The 18,836-nt window shown below is 37.4% G+C and overlaps 1 protein-coding gene across 2 annotated transcripts in view; it reads left to right on the top strand.

The window, feature by feature from the left end:
* Positions 1-17,652, top strand: part of clic4 (chloride intracellular channel 4) — a 50,306-nt gene extending 32,654 nt beyond the window's left edge. Inside the window, 4 exon segments of one of the 2 annotated variants that reach the window (NM_001007907.1) lie at positions 6,563-6,688; positions 7,186-7,292; positions 13,990-14,171; positions 15,768-17,652. In NM_001007907.1, coding sequence (NP_001007908.1) covers positions 6,563-6,688; positions 7,186-7,292; positions 13,990-14,171; positions 15,768-15,932 — 580 coding nt within the window. In that variant the 3' untranslated portion in view covers positions 15,933-17,652. 2 annotated transcript variants of the gene reach the window in all.
* The last annotated feature ends 1,184 nt before the right edge of the window (positions 17,653-18,836 follow it).

An 18,836-nucleotide genomic window follows, 5' to 3' on the forward strand; every position in this document is an offset into this window, starting at 1 on the left:
GAGGTTCTTTATTAGTCCGACGTTTCAGTTCCTACAGGAACTTTCATCAGGGACAACAGTGTTGCACAACATAAAGAACGCCTTTTAAACCCAAAAAGGGCGCCAAAGCTTGTTGCTAAGCAACAATAAACATACAAGACCTACATATACAGCAGTTAACAAACATAAAAAAACATAAAGAAACACATATATAAACGTACCAGGGCAATCTTATAAGCGTGCCCATGGATATGAGCTAGAGGGGTAGGTGGAGGGTAGGTGTATGTTGACTGAACCTGACTTCCCACATCCCCATACGGGTAAGAGACTGAAAATACGCTCAAGATTGGGCTGTCTATCAACGTTTGTGGTATATATTATCACGTGCCCATGTGGCTTATACTATGTGGGCAAAACTGTGACCACACTCAGGGAACGGATTGGCAATCACCGGTCCGCCATCAGCAAGGCCCTTAAAGAAGGGGAATCAAATCAGCCTGTTGCACGACATTTTCTACTGATGCGCCATACCCTTCCCACATTCAAATGTATGGCCATAGACCATCAGCCAACCCTCCCTAGGGGAGGCAACAGAGACTTGGCCCTTCTCCGTCGAGAATCACGGTGGATCTACAAATTGGACTGTGTGGCCCCACGGGGCTTGAATGAGACATTACCCCTTGGCTGTTTTATTTAATAGTGCTACCCTGACTAACAAGATGTTCTCTCTCCTTATGATTATACTCTGCATTCCCGTGGTCATATGAATAATGTCCTCTTGCACCCATACACATGGTTGCACTGTCTTGTGCTACATTTTCCTTACTATGTAATGATTTTTGCAACACTGTATGATACATTCTGTCTAAATTCTTAGCTGGGCATTCCCTGAACGCCTTTGTCCTATGCACATACTCCAAGTCTGCTTACCAAACTAACTTTCTGCCACAAATGTTTCCCAGATACTACACACCGTGGGGCAGCAGGCGTGCCCCCTGTATTTTGATCCTGATACCCACTTTTGATGGCGCCCCGCGTGGGGACATCTATCCATACCTGGGTCCGTTAATAATGCGTGGGCCCTACAATAGGGCTAAACTTTTTGCGATATATTTCAACTTCCTAGTAAATGGTGCGGCTGAACTATAAAACCCCCCCCTGGGTGATTTCCTTGTTTGAACCACATAGCTGGAAATAGGGTTGGCACAGACCTCTGAACCTTAGTATAAGGACCAGTGGATCTGAAGACCACCCTGGGCCAAGCTGAATATGTGGCCACTAGAAGCGCCAATTGATATAGCACAGCCTATGCACACGGACTGCTATATCCGCTTACTATGGACGGGTTGCCTAGCAACCACCCGCTTACTAGCGGTAACTATGCAGAGCGGCTCACATATGGACACGGACGGGTTTGGCAGGTATGGGGTCGGGTGACAAATGTGTATCCCATACAACGGGGCTGGGATCGTGGCACTGGCAGTTTCTCCTTGATTATGTAAGGCGGACTGCTGTAAGGCGCTCCATAGCGCTTGACTGTCTGCATATATCTGAGCACCGGATCGGTGCGATGTGTAATGATACATGTGCAAAGGAAAACAGTTTCCCTTTACTCCCTCCACCTACCCCTCTAGCTCATATCCATGGGCACGCTTATAAGATTGCCCTGGTACGTTTATATATGTGTTTCTTTATGTTTTTTTATGTTTGTTAACTGCTGTATATGTAGGTCTTGTATGTTTATTGTTGCTTAGCAACAAGCTTTGGCGCCCTTTTTGGGTTTAAAAGGCGTTCTTTATGTTGTGCAACACTGTTGTCCCTGATGAAAGTTCCTGTAGGAACTGAAACGTCGGACTAATAAAGAACCTCACTTTTCTATTAATCGCTTAAAGACTCTGATGTTTAAATAGCCTGTGAGTGCCGGACTATTCTGCTTTCCTATATATATATATATATATATATATATATATATATATATATATATATATATATATATATATATATATATATATATATATATATATATATATATATATATAGCCATTTCTTAAGAATTCATGGACTGGCTATAGCAGAGTCAGTGCTGCAGACTTGCAGACTGGCTAGTCAGTCTACAGGAGAGCTCTGACTGAGAGACAGTGAGAGGTGTCTGTGAATCTAATATACAGGAATCTATATGCCTGTACACAAACAGTTGGCTGATCACGCAGACTAAGGGGTCCAAGATTCTGGAGGTTGGGGAATGGGAGGCTGCTCAATAATTAGCCATAACTTTGTAACAGTGCAAAAAAAATTTTTTTTATAGAGAAGAAAAGTAGACTATACAGCATTTTCCTCATATCTGTATATACAGTGGTGTGAAAAACTATTTGCCCCCTTCCTGATTTCTTATTCTTTTGCATGTTTGTCACACTTAAATGTTTCTGCTCATCAAAAACCGTTAACTATTAGTCAAAGATAACATAATTGAACACAAAATGCAGTTTTTAAATGAAGGTTTACGTTATTAAGGGAGAAAAAAAACTCCAAATCTACATGGCCCTGTGTGAAAAAGTGATTGCCCCCCTTGTTAAAAAATAACTTAACTGTGGTTTATCAATTTCAATTTTCAATTTCAATATCAATTTCTGTAGTCACCCCCAGGCCTGATTACTGCCACACCTGTTTCAATCAAGAAATCACTTAAATAGGAGCTACCTGACACAGAGAAGTAGACCAAAAGCACCTCAAAAGCTAGACATCATGCCAAGATCCAAAGAAATTCAGGAACAAATGAGAACAAAAGTAATTGAGATCTATCAGTCTGGTAAAGGTTATAAAGCCATTTCTAAAGCTTTGGGACTCCAGCGAACCACAGTGAGAGCCATTATCCACAAATGGCAAAAACATGGAACAGTGGTGAACCTTCCCAGGAGTGGCCGGCCGACCAAAATTACCCCAAGAGCGCAGAGACAACTCATCCGAGAGGCCACAAAAGACCCCAGGACAACATCTAAAGAACTGCAGGCCTCACTTGCCTCAATTAAGGTCAGTGTTCACGACTCCACCATAAGAAAGAGACTGGGCAAAAACGGCCTGCATGGCAGATTTCCAAGGCGCAAACCACTTTTAAGCAAAAAGAACATTATGGCTCGTCTCAATTTTGCTAAAAAACATCTCAATGATTGCCAAGATCAATATCTTGTGGACAGACGAGACAAAAGTTGAACTTTTTGGAAGGTGCGTGTCCCATTACATCTGGCGTAAAAGTAACACAGCATTTCAGAAAAAGAACATCATACCAACAGTAAAATATGGTGGCGGTAGTGTGATGGTCTGGGGTTGTTTTGCTGCTTCAGGACCTGGAAGGCTTGCTGTGATAGATGGAACCATGAATTCTACTGTCTACCAAAAAATCCTGAAGGAGAATGTCCGGCCATCTGTTCGTCAACTCAAGCTGAAGCGATCTTGGGTGCTGCAGCAGGACAATGACCCAAAACACACCAGCAAATCCACCTCTGAATGGCTGAAGAAAAACAAAATGAAGACTTTGGAGTGGCCTAGTCAAAGTCCTGACCTGAATCCTATTGAGATGTTGTGGCATGACCTTAAAAAGGCGGTTCATGCTAGAAAACCCTCAAAGCTGAATTACAACAATTCTGCAAAGATGAGTGGGCCAAAATTCCTCCAGAGCGCTGTAAAAGACTCGTTGCAAGTTATCGCAAACGCTTGATTGCACTTATTGCTGCTAAGGGTGGCCCAACCAGTTATTAGGTTCAGGGGGCAATTACTTTTTCACACAGGGCCATGTAGGTTTGGATTTTTTTTCTCCCTAAATAATAAAAACCCTCATTTAAAAACTGCATTTTGTGTTTACTTGTGTTATCTTTGACTAATAGTTAAATGTGTTTGATGATCAGAAACATTTTGTGTGACAAACATGCAAAAGAATAAGAAATCAGGAAGGGGGCAAATAGTTTTTCACACCACTGTATGTATGTATATATATATATATATATATATATATATATATATATATATATATATAATATAACATGAGCTTAATACATATTGAATCATTAGCTTTGTGCGTCTTCACTTTTGCTGTTGTGGTTGTTACTCGTTTCTATCTGGCTTCGGTTGATTGCATACTGAGAATTAGTATATTAGGGTAAAGATAGAGAGATTGGTTAAGTGGGACAGTGCAAAACTTTTAAAAGCTAGAAATTGTCAAAATGTTTGTCTAGACTTTATATTTTCAATATTATAAAAACATTTTTCTGTTCCACTTTAAGGAAACAGGATTTAAATAATTTATGTGGTATAGATAAAGTTTATTCTGCTTGACAAACACTATAGAAAAGTATTTGAAATTATTTCTTAGGGTGACAGGTCCCATGTAATTACACCTTTATACCACGGGCAGAGATATATTTAAAACTATGAATTAAAAGATGGAGAATTTAAAGGTGAAGGAAACGTAAAAACTAAGAGAGCTTCTCAGAAAGGTCTATGTAAATACAGCCATAAGCACTTATAGAAAAGCTGCACTGAGTCCTCTATCAAAAGAAACACAGGGTTTCTTGTCTCCTTTTTTGTAAACATGTTCTTGAGTATCTGACTTACTCTCTCAGAAAAATCCTTCATTCCAGGGGCCATAGTCTGTGCACCTCTCTCACCTGTCCTGCTCCCCCCTCCCATAAGAATTCATAAAACTCACTGCCCCCACCCTTTGGAATGTGTAATCTGAGCTATAACAGCTAGAGCTGAAGCAAGAAGCTATAAAGACCATGCTAAAATGGCAGCTGCTATCTTAAACAAACAGAGAAAGTTTCTAGGGCTCTTTACTCCGGTAATGCTTTCTGCAGAATAAATATATTTTTCTAGGTGGCACTAATGTGGTAAATCTATTGGCAGTGAAAGGCCAAAATGACTTTAAGAATTAAGAGATGGTTTCTGCCATCAGGCAAAATAATCACCTCTCCTGACATTCCAGTTGGTTTTACTGTTATGTGAACACTGGCCAGTGTTCTCTTACTTATGCGCTTAAACAATCACGAACAAATATTTAGACCAGCACACACAACAAATTGTAATGCTGCATGATATTTGTTTGAAAGTTTTTGTACTTTGTCTCACCCACTCATAGCTTGTTTTTCTAATGCACTCACACAGTTTTAAAAGTGCGCATGAAAGAAAATGTTTGCACACACAACCCCAAAAAATTGGCAGAGTAACAATTATTATTATTACAATATGGCTGTATCCCCAGAGTATGCTCACAAGAATACATGCAGCAGCGTGAAATTGCCTCCCACTTGAATAGAAGTCAGCTGATCGGATTTCTTGGTACAGGTGCAAGCAGTCAGGGAATTTTTCATGTAAGCGTGCAACTGGCCATTCTCGTAAATACTAATTTGCATCAAGCCCAAGAGTAAAAGTACCTATAAATATAAACATTTGTTTATTTTGTAAAAATAATATAATACCTGGGCCTTTTTGGTTCTCTCTTGTATAGAGGCATTGTTTACAATTTTGCATAGGCAAATACTTTTCTTATCCCTTGTCCCAGAAACAAGGTTATTGTATGGTGAGCTTGCATGGAATCTATCGCTAAAAATGGAGAGTCTGTTTTTAAAGAGCTGCACTCATATTAATATATGGTATTTATTACATAAAATCTTTCAACAATGTGGCCCTTTTACTACCAAATGCAAAAGCACAGTGTTTTGTTGATTGCAGCCAGTTGTTAAAGTTTGTTAAAAGGTGAACATCCCCTTTAAGTATGTTGTAGAGAGTACTATTCAGAGACAATCTGCAGTTGGTCTCTATTTTTAATTTGTGATTTTTGAATTATTTGGCTTTTTATTCAGCATCTCTTTAGTTTGCAATTTCAGCAGCTTTATGGTTGCTAGGTTCCAAATTACCCTGGCAACCAGGGAATGGTTTGAATGAGAGCCTTGAATATGAATAGGAGTGGGTCTGAACAAAAACATAAGTAATAAGTAACAATAATAATGAAATTGTAGCCTCAAAGAGCAATGGTTTTTTCGTCTGCTGGGGTCAGTAGCCCCCTTTTTGAAAGCTGGAAGGAGTCAGAAGAGGAAAGCAAATAATTCATGAAAGCAGTTCAGTTTAACTCTGGCTCCTTCTGAAAGCACAGAATCAGGCTTAAAAAATACATTTGTTTGTTCACTTTCAATTGGAGTTCATAATAAGAGTGACATGAAAATAAAAAACCCTTTGTGGATGAGTTTACAATGCAGGTTGGAAGAGAAAGGAATTTTGAACATTATCTGTTTGTTTATGATACCTTTCAAAAAATGTCCAGAGACAAAAACAGGTGGAACTAACCTTAGCAGCTCGTATATTTAAGCATTATAAATATGCACTTCTAAATACATATGTGTTATTTTTTAAACTAGTGCTATTGTAGTCTGACACATTTTGTGGGCATAGCAGCAAACGTGCAGTAATTAGATCTACTCTGTGGTGTGTATCCCCCTAGTGGCAGGTTTTTAGTTCAACCACACAAGTTTATAGAACCATTTTGATCAAGCATTCAGACAGTTTCGTTATTGGTGTGTCCTTTTTTTAATTACAGAAAACCAGCTGATTTGCAAAATCTTGCACCAGGAACACACCCGCCATTTATAACCTACAATCATGAAGTGAAAACTGATGTGAATAAGATAGAAGAGTTCCTGGAAGAAGTGCTTTGTCCTCCAAAGTAAGTTGTTTTGCTTTATTCAGACACAGGACCCCTGATTAAGTTGTTTTGCAAGTGTTAGTTTTTGAGTACCCCGCCCCTTCACTTTATACTTTTGGGAAGATGGTTTATTCCAATCATTATTCAGAACTCCCATTTGACCTAGTGGCGTAACTAAACAACCAAGGGAGCCAAAAAATCTGTTGCTGTGAGGAACAACATTTTTAAATGTATGGCCAGCATTACTGTGGACTTTTGCTTAATGTATCTTAGTTCTGCTTCAGCAGTTGTGCAAACAGTTGTGCATGTCATTAAAGGGAAGAAACCTTTGTGCTTTTTGGTTTACCAGCATCTCCTATTTGTACTGTGTAAAGGCCACTAAATTGTGAATACAAACCAGATTTAGAAAATGGTCTAAGCAGGCTTTGCTGGGCCAAATGTACATTTACAATGAGCTATGAATGCTTAATATTCTGAAGAGATCCTAATACATATATCACATTTAATGCTTAATTCAGATATCGCAAGTTAGCAGCAAAGCATCCAGAGTCCAACACTGCTGGCATGGACATATTTGCCAAATTTTCAGCCTACATTAAGAATTCTCGACCAGACAACAATGAAGGTATGTATATAGTGATAGAGCTATGTGATGGAGTCTGCTATATTGACCTCATTGGTAACTTAGGGCTCTAGTTGTAGTAATATTTACTACTTTAATTAACCTTGTTAGCTTCCTTTGTGTTGACATCAGCTAGGTTTTGGTGAAGAAATTAGCAAGGTGAAAAAATTAGCTAGGTTTTTGTAGAAGAAACTTGTTCTTCATGTTGAAATGGATTTTTTAGCATCTTACTGAAATCTCATTATGTTATTTCATTAGCATTTCAACAACGTCAACATTAAATTAATGATAGTGCTCACAGTTCGTTCTATCATAGGATATAATGGGAATTGATATTTTGGTCAAAATTGATGTGAGAAAAACCTTTTTAAAAGTAATATAAATAATCTTATCAAGAAGCAAAGTGAGAGAAACGTATATGTTAAAAAAAAAAAAACCTTATAATAGGGCCCATATTAAAGTAAGTTTTATAAAAAATCAGTTTAATTCTTACTAATTCATTAATACATACTGATCCAGAAAACAAAAAACAAACCCTTCCGCTGGCCAAATGCCAAATCAGCTTCACAGGGGTTACTTACTTTCTGATGCTTTAATTTTTATTATGCCCTAAAAAAGATTACTACAAATGAACAAATTATTATAATGAACTATTTACTATACCCTTTTTTAAATATGACAGATTCCTGATTTCTCAATGGGGGAAATGGAGGGGGTTGTATACTGGTACTACAGGGGTTTTCCGGATAAGGGGTCTTTACATAATTCGGATCTCCTACCTTAAGTCTGTTAATAAAATTATTTAAACAGTAAATAAACCCAATAGGATTGTTTTGGCTCCAATAAGGATTAATCATATCTTAGTTAGGTTCAAGTACACGCTACTGTTACAATATTAGAAAGGAAAAGGAAACCATTTTTAAAAATGTGAATTATTTGATTAAAATGGAGTCTATGGGAGATGACCTTTCCATAATTTGGAACTTTCTGGATAATGGCTTTCTGGATAAGGTGTCCAATACCTGTACTATAATATGTTGTAGGCTACATGCAGATTAGGTGCTTATTAGCCTGTCTAATAAGTATTCAAAGTGTGCTGCATTTGAGCACACTGTAGTGCAGGCTTATAATCAGTGTGGGCGATTAAGATCTGGTGTATAGCAAACACAACAAAAATACTGCACGTGCACATAGTGCAGTTCGACATTGCAAGATATGTTAGGCACCCAGCACACATAATGTGAAGTCCAAAAATCATCTGTGTGTGAGTGAGCTTCCTTCCACTGCCATATAGATTCTTTGCTTCTTCTGTAATTGTCTCTCTATATTTAATATCCAGAAAGTATTAGAGCATTGCAGCCTACCCTTTTTAGATCCGTATTCCCTTGCTCAGTTATTGGTATGAAGTGTTGCTGTTGTGTGTCCATTTAGTGGTTGGGAATGGGCATCATGGTGCATAAATGAGCAACGTCTTAAAGGAAAACTATGTAAAGTACTTGTTGTACCTGTGTGAAGAGCTATTTTGCAATATTTTCAAATATGGATTTCAAACTTTTCATGCCTTTGCAGAACTTAAGATAATGGAAATAAGTGCCATTAGTTTTACCAAATGCTTAAAGCTGGGCAGAGGCTGCGGCATTCTCTGATAAGCAAAGAGTGTTAAAAGCAAAATTGACTTTTCTTAAGAAAAATAAAACTGAGGTATATATTTGGAATGGACTTGTGCAGAATCTGCAGAAATCTGTTGAGCATTCAAGCTAATGCCAACATACACTGAGGCATTTAGTTAATAAGCCTGGGGCTGAAAACAAGAATTTAATTGTGCATCTGCTAAATTCCTCTTTAAATTATGATATGTTTGAGTCTGTGCACACATTCTCACCTGTAATGTAAAGATTAAAGGCTCTCTTGAAAAGGAAAAAATTGGCAGAAATGTCAAATTTATTAAAAATGTATCTGAATCAAGAAAGAATTTACACTTTCCTGACTATAACACTTCCCTGATTTCCTTCTAATTTACAACTTTGTAAGGTCCAAAAAGTTTTTCCTGATTAATCTCATATTATCTTGGTTCTAGTTTTAAGGGATATATGATGTTTGTTTCTTTTTGTCAGCTATTATTAACATTTAATTATAAAGTGCCAACATATTCCGCAGCGCTGATGTCCTTATTGTCATTATGTTATACAGAAGTGAGTTATGTAGTCCTTGCAACAAAACAGCAAATAGGCTTATATTTTTTGTTTTACTAAAATTCCAGTCTTCCTGTTGTATTTCTTATCTGTTATTAATCGTTTCTATTAGCTGGGGTGGTAAAATATGAGCCTGGTGGCAACACTATCAACAAGCACTTATCACCTAAGTAATGAAGAAAATATGTATCCTGTAAATTATATCCTTTTAAACAGATATAATCAGTGGTTAGCGACGTAACTTCTGTCACGTCTCTGTAAGTCTTATGTATTATAATAAATAATGTGCCCCCTGTTGTAGAATATGAGGATATTAGCAGTCACTCCCAGGTCATTTATAATATCCTCATACAACAGGAGGTACTTCATTCACTATATATTTGCATTGGGGATGAACCAAATTAATCATTTACTTCTGGACTTAGAAGCACTACTTGGATTTAGGAGTCAAATCCGGTTAGATCCTTACTGTTAGGTTGCATTGAATCAGACTCTCACTAAAGTTTTTTGAGCAATTTTCCATTCACGTATTATGCATTTTTAAATTTGAATATGCAGTTGAATTTCCAGTAGCCTCCCTGACAGATATCTAGCAGAAAATTGGGGATATATCCATCAGTCTGGTTTAAAGGAGAACGAAAGGCTAAGTCACAAGGAGTGATAAACTGTTAGACACCCCCCAGTGACTTTAATTGCTTACAGAAGAAGGAAGAGGAGACACTCCTCCTTTCAGAATCTCATTGGATGAGGACCACATCAGTTTGTTGATGCCAGGGCTGCCATCAAAGATCACAGGGCCCCGTACAACAAAATATATTATTTCTAATAAACATATATTTTAAAAAATCTATTTTAAAAAGTGTTCCTTTAAATATATGAGGATATTCAAAAGTCAACTCAGAGTTCTAAGGACACTTGGCATTTGGCTGTGTGTGTATATATCTCCTGATGACGATCCCTGAAGAAAGTAGATATGTGGAAATAAATTATGCAGCAAAGGCTACAGTTCTTTGAGTGCTGTGAGTGCTATCTACTATATATATATAAGTTTTGGTTTATTGGAAGTAATCCCTCCTTTACAACATGGGGGAGGGGGAGAAGAGAACTACAATTAAAGCAGAGAGAGGTATGGCTGATACATAAATTGAAATCTCTTTAATCCTGTTGGTAAATAGAGATTATGAATTGTATTTGTTTTTGTAAATAAGAAACTTTAATTGTGGCTAATTGCAATAAGTAGGTTATCTAATAAGAGATGTTAAAGTAGATAAACATTAAGAAGGAAAGGTGATGAGATGTGTTTTGATTAACTTTTCCTGTTCGTCACTTTAAATTCTGTATAGCAAGTTTGCAATTCGAGATGTGTGCTTGAAAAAGGGCATGTTGTATACCCGAAATGTTGTCTCTAATGCCATTTGTACCTATGATGGATGCCAAGAGATTTTAAAATATTTGTTCATATGCAAAAAACTGAAATAAATTGCTGCACGTTACACCTTTAAAGGCAAGTGAGTCCAGATTTGTTTATTTTACATTACATTATACTGACGCTAAAGCAACTGACCAATGAAGTGCTTTTATTAATAGAGATCCTTGTATGGCCCTGCACTGATGCACTTACTTGATTAGCTGGGCCTCCTCCCTGCTGTCAGTAAGCTGCAGACTTTGACAGGAAGTCAGGTGCCTGCATGTGTTCTCCCCTACACTACTTTCTGTACTGCTTATTTGTAAATGAAGTTTAAGTCCAAGTAGAGGCGCACAAGAATTGGATGGGTGAAGATTGAACCTTCCCCTCAAGACTATCCAATCACTAAGTGGCTTTATTAGGGCTTAAAAGAAAACTTCACCCCCAGAATGAATACTTAACCAACAGATAATTTATATTATGTTAAGTGCCCTATTAAATAATTTTGCCAAACTGGAATATATATTGGTAAATATTGCCCTTTTACATCCTTTCTCTTGATCCACCATTTAGTAATGGGCTCTCTCCCTCAGAGATCACATGACCAGAAATAAAGCAGCTCTTACTGTAACAGGAAATAGTGTGGGAGCAAAAGGCAGAACTCTGTCCATTAATTGGCTGATGTGGCCTAGCATGTATGTGTGCCCCTTGGCTTGCTGGTTTGCACTGTGAATCCCAGGAGTTGGTCCTTAATTCTTAAAATTTTTCTATTTAGTTGTACCCAATAGCACATATTACTACAAAAGTATGTTTTAAGAAACTAGTTTATTTAGATGAATTAGGGTTTTACATATGTGCTTGTTTATGCAATATATTTTTATAGAGACCTACATTGTTTTGGGGGTATAGTTTTCCGTTAAACTTCATGTACAAATAAGCTGTACAGAAACTGTGAGGAAAGAGCATGCAGTCACCTGAGCTCTCACCATGCCTTCCCTAGTCTAAGTGCATGGTACAGCACAATCAAAGGGATATATTAAAAAAGCCTTTATTAGCATCACATGGCTTGAGATATACAACACTGCAAAGTTTCAGGCCAGTACTCTGACCCTTTGTGGATCAGTAGCTTAACAGCTTTGTATAAAAAATGCAGTATTACCTACATGTATAAGATTATATTTGGCTCTACGTTACATGATCTTTGTAAATCGATACTTAACTTGCAGTATTGCCTTTCAAGTAAATTAACAATGTATGACAAATACTTTTGTTAAAACCAAATAAAATTAAAGTTAAAAAAAGGCAGTATTTACAGAATAACACTGAAATACAGAGAAGGTACCACTGCACCTTATACACTGATTATTCATGAAGCACAATCGTCCATGTGCATGTCAATGACCTAACACGTGAAAATAAAACAACCCAATTAAAAAAAAAAATGAACGGAATATTGACTGTAAGTCATATTCTTGATTTAAGGCCATGGGATTTCAAAGTCTGAAGCAGACACATCCACATTGCCTCCCTTCTCAATAATTCTTTAACCCTGTCTCCCCCACAACAAAGCTTCTGTACAACGTGAAGTTTCAGTTGTTGTACCCCATGACCTTTCTCGGAAAGTGGCACGACATGATCTAGTTTTTTTCAATTTATTGGCTGATTTGTTTTCTCTGATCTTTTCCTTTACCATATGGGTTGTCTGTCCAACATAACAGAGATGCCCATTGGGGATGGTGCACTATATCTCCCTTCTGGCAATACGAACAGCAATTGCAGGCAGGACAGACATGGAAAAATCCCATGTATTAGAGCAGATCTTTCTCTCTCAACCTGATCCACTCTGTGTGAATGGCCCCAGGACAACTGTCCTCCCAGCCCTCCGACCCCCCAACTTCCCCCCCCCAATGGTGGCCCTAGTTGATGCGGTTCTCTCCCAACAGGCTTTTTACAGGCCTCTGTTATAGTCCGTTTGTTAGCACAGGGTCCAAACGATTGTGGCAGCGCCATTTAGCTCTGCACCTCAGATGTCCAAATCAAGCAGTCCACTTGTTTAATGACTTCTACAAAAGAGTGCATCTTTATGTGTATAGCAAGCTTTAAGCTGATATCAGTACTTGATTTCCTAAGCCAAATACTGCCCTCTAGCTGTCACATAAATAATTTTACTTCGTTTACAATATCTATTCACAACCAATTTCCCTCTCCCTTCTTAGAATAAACTGTGAATTTCCTGCTTATACTCTAGCATTCTAGTTTATATTCCTAATTGCTCCAATCTCTGTGTCTGGAAAAACTCAAATGGTTCTCACTTATATCTTCTCTTCATCTGTATTATTTCATGCTCAAATTGCCCTTGATTAGACCAGTGCTTCAGATCTAGGAATTTAGGGGTGTAGATCTTAATTTGGCCTGTTAAAAAGTCCTTAATTTCTGAGTTATCTTTTAATCATTGTGTTATCATGATGACGCGCTACCTTTTTCACAAAAATATCCTTCCTCAGTTTCTGAAACCAAAGTGGAGCTGACATGTTTTGTTGAAAAGTAATTCATATGTACTTTGGCATTCATTTTTAATTTTTATATACCCATTGGTATTTTTTAATATACAGGTATGGCATCTGTTATCCCAGATGGCCTGGAAGATGAAGACGGCCTTTCCGTAATTTGGAACTTTCTGGATAACGGGTTTCCGGATAACTGATACCATACCTTTATCTATAAATAATACATGCCCTTCAATGTCAGAATTCAAAATTGTATAAATCATGGCTAGACACTGGCTGTCAATTTGGCTTCTTTTCACTGAATAAACAACTTGGGCTCAAAATAATCTTCGCTGCCATAAGCCAAGGACCACATCAGATAGTGGGCACCACCTTCAGCCAGTTAATCTACTTTACCCTCTTATGCGATTTAATTTGCTTGCAGGCCAAATGTTTAGTTCAGCCCAATTTTGCACCCACTATGCTTTGTATACTAGGAACAACTTTACATATTTTTGTATTTGGCCAAACAAGAGAACCATTTAATGTATGACCAGTTATTGTGTACATATTGGGTAGATTGGAGATTGCATTTACTGTTTATCTTTACCTGGCAGCACTTGAGAGAGGCCTTCTGAAAACCCTGCAGAAGCTCGATGACTACCTGAATTCCCCTCTGCCTGATGAGATTGATGAGAACAGCATGGATGATATCACACAATCTAACCGCAAGTTCTTGGATGGAGAGGAAATGACTTTAGCTGATTGCAACTTACTGCCTAAACTTCACATCATCAAGGTAAACTGAGCTCTAAGCACTTTGTATCAGTTAAAGGAAAAATATACCCCAACTGTTTAACATGAGCTCGGTCAGTTGGGGTTGTGAAATAAAAGAGTAAAAGAAATATATCTGAACTGAATAAATATAGGCTAAATAAAAACTTAATATAAGCTGACATGTTTTTATTCTTCATAAACGTTTCTTTGAGTTTACGGAATCGGGTAACTATGATTGTCTGGACTTTATATCCCAGAATCTATCACTTCACAATGCAGCAAGTAGAAGCAGGGGTTGGATTACCCTAACGGGGAATGGGGAACTGGTTCCATTGAGCACACAGACAGACTGTCCTTTCCTTTCAGTCTGTGGAATCTGGTATGTCTGTGTAGAAAAAAAGTTATATTTATTTTTGACAGTTCAGATAGTATTTATGCACCTTTATTACACAACTCCAACTCAGTGAGCTCACGTCAAAAAGAGGGGTATATATACATTTAATTGTGACTAAGCACCTTATGCTGGGGACTTAACATCCATGTTGCTCATCACTGTTGCATTATTTGCCCTTTTTCTTGTTGTAGATAGTACACAGATTAATAACAGAGATTTTTTCCATCAAGATCTACCACTGCAATGACATTGTTACAGCTCTGTCACAGTTCCAGGAGAAAAGCAACTTAATTAAATTAATCTATGTCCACATTGCTATATTATATATACATGAACACCAACCATGCCTTATCTTTTTATCATATTTTTTTTATATGCAGAAGCATTCACAAGGTTTATTTTATTTTAACCATTTTAAGACAGTTGTCTGCTTCACTCTACTGGTCACAAGTTGAATATCAAATGATAGACCGCAGTGTAGCACTGCCTTATGTGTAACCCTTTAATTTCTTTTTTTTTTTCCTTTTTTTTTTCCATTTATATTCTCTAATAAAAATATTAATCCATTTTTAATTTTTGCTAATGGCTGGCTATGGTTTCCTTATATATTTTCCCTGACGAAAGTTCCAGTTAGGAACTAAAACGTTGGACTAATTAAACCTAGATAAACCTATTCACATTATTTCGTATCTCCTTGTGAAAAGTCCTAATGGATTGCTGTTTATCTGCTATATATTGACAGGTTTAGAAACATGCCTATATTATACTGCAGATGTTATTGTACCAGGTATGGGATCCCTTATCTGGAAACCCGTTAATCAGAAAGTTCCGAATTACGGAAAGGCCATCTCCCATAGACTCCATTATAAGCAAATAATTCTATTTTTTTTTAAATGATTTTGTTATTCTCTGTAATAATAAAACAGTGCCTTGTACTTGATCACATCTAAGGTATAATGAGTCTTTATTGGATGCAAAACTATCCCATTGGGTTTATTCAATATTAAAATGATTTTTAGCAGACTTTAATTATGGAGATCCAAATTACGGAAAGATCCCTTATCCGGAAAACCCCAGGTCCCGAGCATTATTGATAACAGGTCCCATACCTGTACTAGTCATGGTTTGCCCTCGGTTAGTATGCAGTTTTTATACATTAAGTAAATTGTCACCTATATGTTTAGTGGCTTGTATTGCAATTTATAATATGTTTATTTTTGCTAGGTGGTGACCAAAAAATACCGGGGGTTTGAAATCCCCAAATCCATGACTGGGATCTGGCGATACCTGAGCAACGCATATAGCAAGGATGAGTTTACCAACACTTGCCCAGGAGACCGGGAAATTGAAATAGCCTATGCTGATGTAGCCAAGCGGCTTGCCAAGTGAACTATATATGGAGACCACACTGAGGCCTTAATTTTTTTAATATTTTTTTTTTCACGAACATTGTTCTTATCTGGAGACACTTGGAGAAAAATAATCTTTTAAAATGTTTATTCTGTATAATAATAACTTCATCCCGTTCCAAAAAAAGATCTCCCTTGAAAGCATTTCATTGATAAAAAAAATTTGGCCTGACAAAATATTTATTGAATAAAAATAGGTAATAATAGTTATCAGTGCAAAGTGTTAAACCCTTTTATGTTTGGGGGTATATTAAACAGCTCTTATAGTTATGGTTCCCCTCTTATTCCAAATTAACATTTATAATAATGGAACCACCTCCTGAAGAGTTACCAACAGTAAAGTGCCATACAAACCTGAAAAGTGAAGTGAAAAGCAAAAATTAGCCAACTAACCTTAACTCTGGGGAATGTATAATACTGTTTTTTAGCCACGTAGGGTTTGGATTTGTGGGGAAATGTACCCGTCTATAGCCAGTGGTAGGTACAGACAGGAGTCCAGAATGGGCCCTGGCATTTCAAGTACATAAAGACTAAAACTGCCCCCACAGGCTCAATAAATAGTGACTGACAGCAACTTACAGCAGCCCCTGTGACATTTGCCAGAATCCACAAAATGCCATTCTGGGTATTGCCAATGCTCTTTATAACAAGTGAAATATCTGAAGGCTATAAAGGAGGCATTCTGGGTGTCATCTAGTATGGGAATGCATGTTTTGGCTTTGCTTTCAATTATCCTTTGGAGGCAGGCCAGGGGTAGATGCTACACACAAGGTAGCAGTTTTTCAACTGTGGGGCAAGACCCTCTGGGGTGTGGAATTAGGAGCAGTGTCAGAAATGGTTTATCCTTAAGGTCAGTTAGGGTCAGGATTTAGGAGAATGACCATTTAATCTTAGATATAGTTGAAAGCCCATCTTGAAAGTCAGTTATGGTAACATTTGGAGTGAATGTGTATTTGCTGATATATATATATATATATATATATATTGGAAGGAGGTGCTTTTTTTTTATTTATGCTGCCTAGTAATTGATGTAGGTATCTGCAACTCCCAGCTATCCAGCCATTGCCAAATTAGAACTACTAGCTGTCAGGATATAGTTCAGTAGCAGTTCATGGAATGCAGTTTGCAGATCACTCATAATGGGCTGCTCTGTGTCATTTCAGCATAAATGTATCCCAAAGTCGAAGTAGGCTTTGGAACAGTCTGCGTTACAATATATTCAAATTAGCATGGTGCATGAACCAATAACTTTTTTTTAAAATTAATTTAATCTGCTGCACTGTGTGATCATTGGCCCCACATATACCTGTAGCAGTTTAGGCCAGCAGATCAGCACTGAAGTATATTGTCAATTTGGGAAAACGGCACTCTTGATCAAGCTTGGTAGAAATGTGATAGGTTTTGTTACCATCACGCCAGAACCGGCATTGCTTCCTCCTCATTTAATAATATTGCAAGCATTTCTTGCCATCCCTGTTTAATAGGATCAGATATAAATCTTACTGAATTATATCTATACAGCATGTACAAAATATAGTCTATTATTTTTGCTAATTCCTAAAAACATTTTTCCAACTTTATTGCTGTAAAACTGAGGCAATAATCATGAAGTTTAACTATGTTTTTTTTTTAATGATTTTCCTCCGTTTTATGTAATGTATATTAATTAAAGAAGATTTATTTCGGATTTGTGTGTGAAATATAAACATCCTTCTGTTATTTTATCCTCTCCAAGTAAAGGGACCAAAAGCCTCATAAAATGGCAACTAAAGGCAGAATTAAAATGCAGGCATGTGGCCTCTATCCTACTGTGGGCACTAGTTCTACACAGTTCTGGGTGAGTAGTGGACTGACCCGGCCATATTTTGTTTCACTCCTATTTAACTTCAGCCAATGTACCAGGCAAATAAAAGCATCATTCTACAAATACCCAAACCTCATCGCACTAATATTTACTGATTTGATTTATTATCATACAAAGGGGTCGATCCTGATCTAACAGTAGGTCACAGCAGCCGAGCATTGACCACAGACTGCTTCAGCTGAATCACCTCACCTTTATTTGTACCTCTACTGTACAGGGTTTAAATTAGCTTTGAATTAAGGTGTTTCCTCTTTAAGTACTTTGACAAACTACCTGCCATACATGGCTGAGTTTTTTGTATTAAGACAATATTAGGTTGAGGGTATACACCAGGGCTCCCCAGCCTTTCTTACTCGTGAGCCACAGTCGAATGTACAAAGACTTGGAAAGCAACACAAGCATCATAAAAGCTCATGGAGGTGCCAAATAAGGGCTAAGATTGGTTATTAGGCAGCCTCTATGCACACTTACACATCAGCTTACAGGGGGATTTAATTTGTAGTAAATCTTTTTTTATTCAACCAAAACTTGCCACCAAGTCAGGAATTCAAAAATAACTTCCTGGTTTGGGGGCACTGAGAGCAACATTCGGGGTTTGTGAGCAACATGTTGCCCCTGAGCCACTGGTGTACACTAAGGGGCGTATTTATAATGCTGTGTAAAACTAATTCGCCGAAAAAACGGAGTAAAAAGCTGTGTAAAATACACGGAAAAGATCGCCGTCTGAACGCCGGATATTACGCTGTTATTTTCCATATGTTCTAGTGGAAGAAAAAACGCGTAAAAAATTAAGCTGATTTTATGCCGTTTTTACACAGCAAAGTGTGGTGTATTTTCTTGCCGTTTTTTACACAGCATAATAAATATGACCCTAACAGTTTATAAAGAGTAATATACAGTACTGGGTGCCTGTGCATGACTATACATTTCATATGAAATATTCAGAGCTTTTTCCGTTTTAGAAGGAAGTTCATATATTTCATAGACTGCTGTAAAATTCACAAAACTTTTTTCTGTGCA

Source organism: Xenopus tropicalis, chromosome 2, assembly GCF_000004195.4.
Source record: "Xenopus tropicalis strain Nigerian chromosome 2, UCB_Xtro_10.0, whole genome shotgun sequence".
NCBI classification, from domain to species: domain Eukaryota; kingdom Metazoa; phylum Chordata; class Amphibia; order Anura; family Pipidae; genus Xenopus; species Xenopus tropicalis.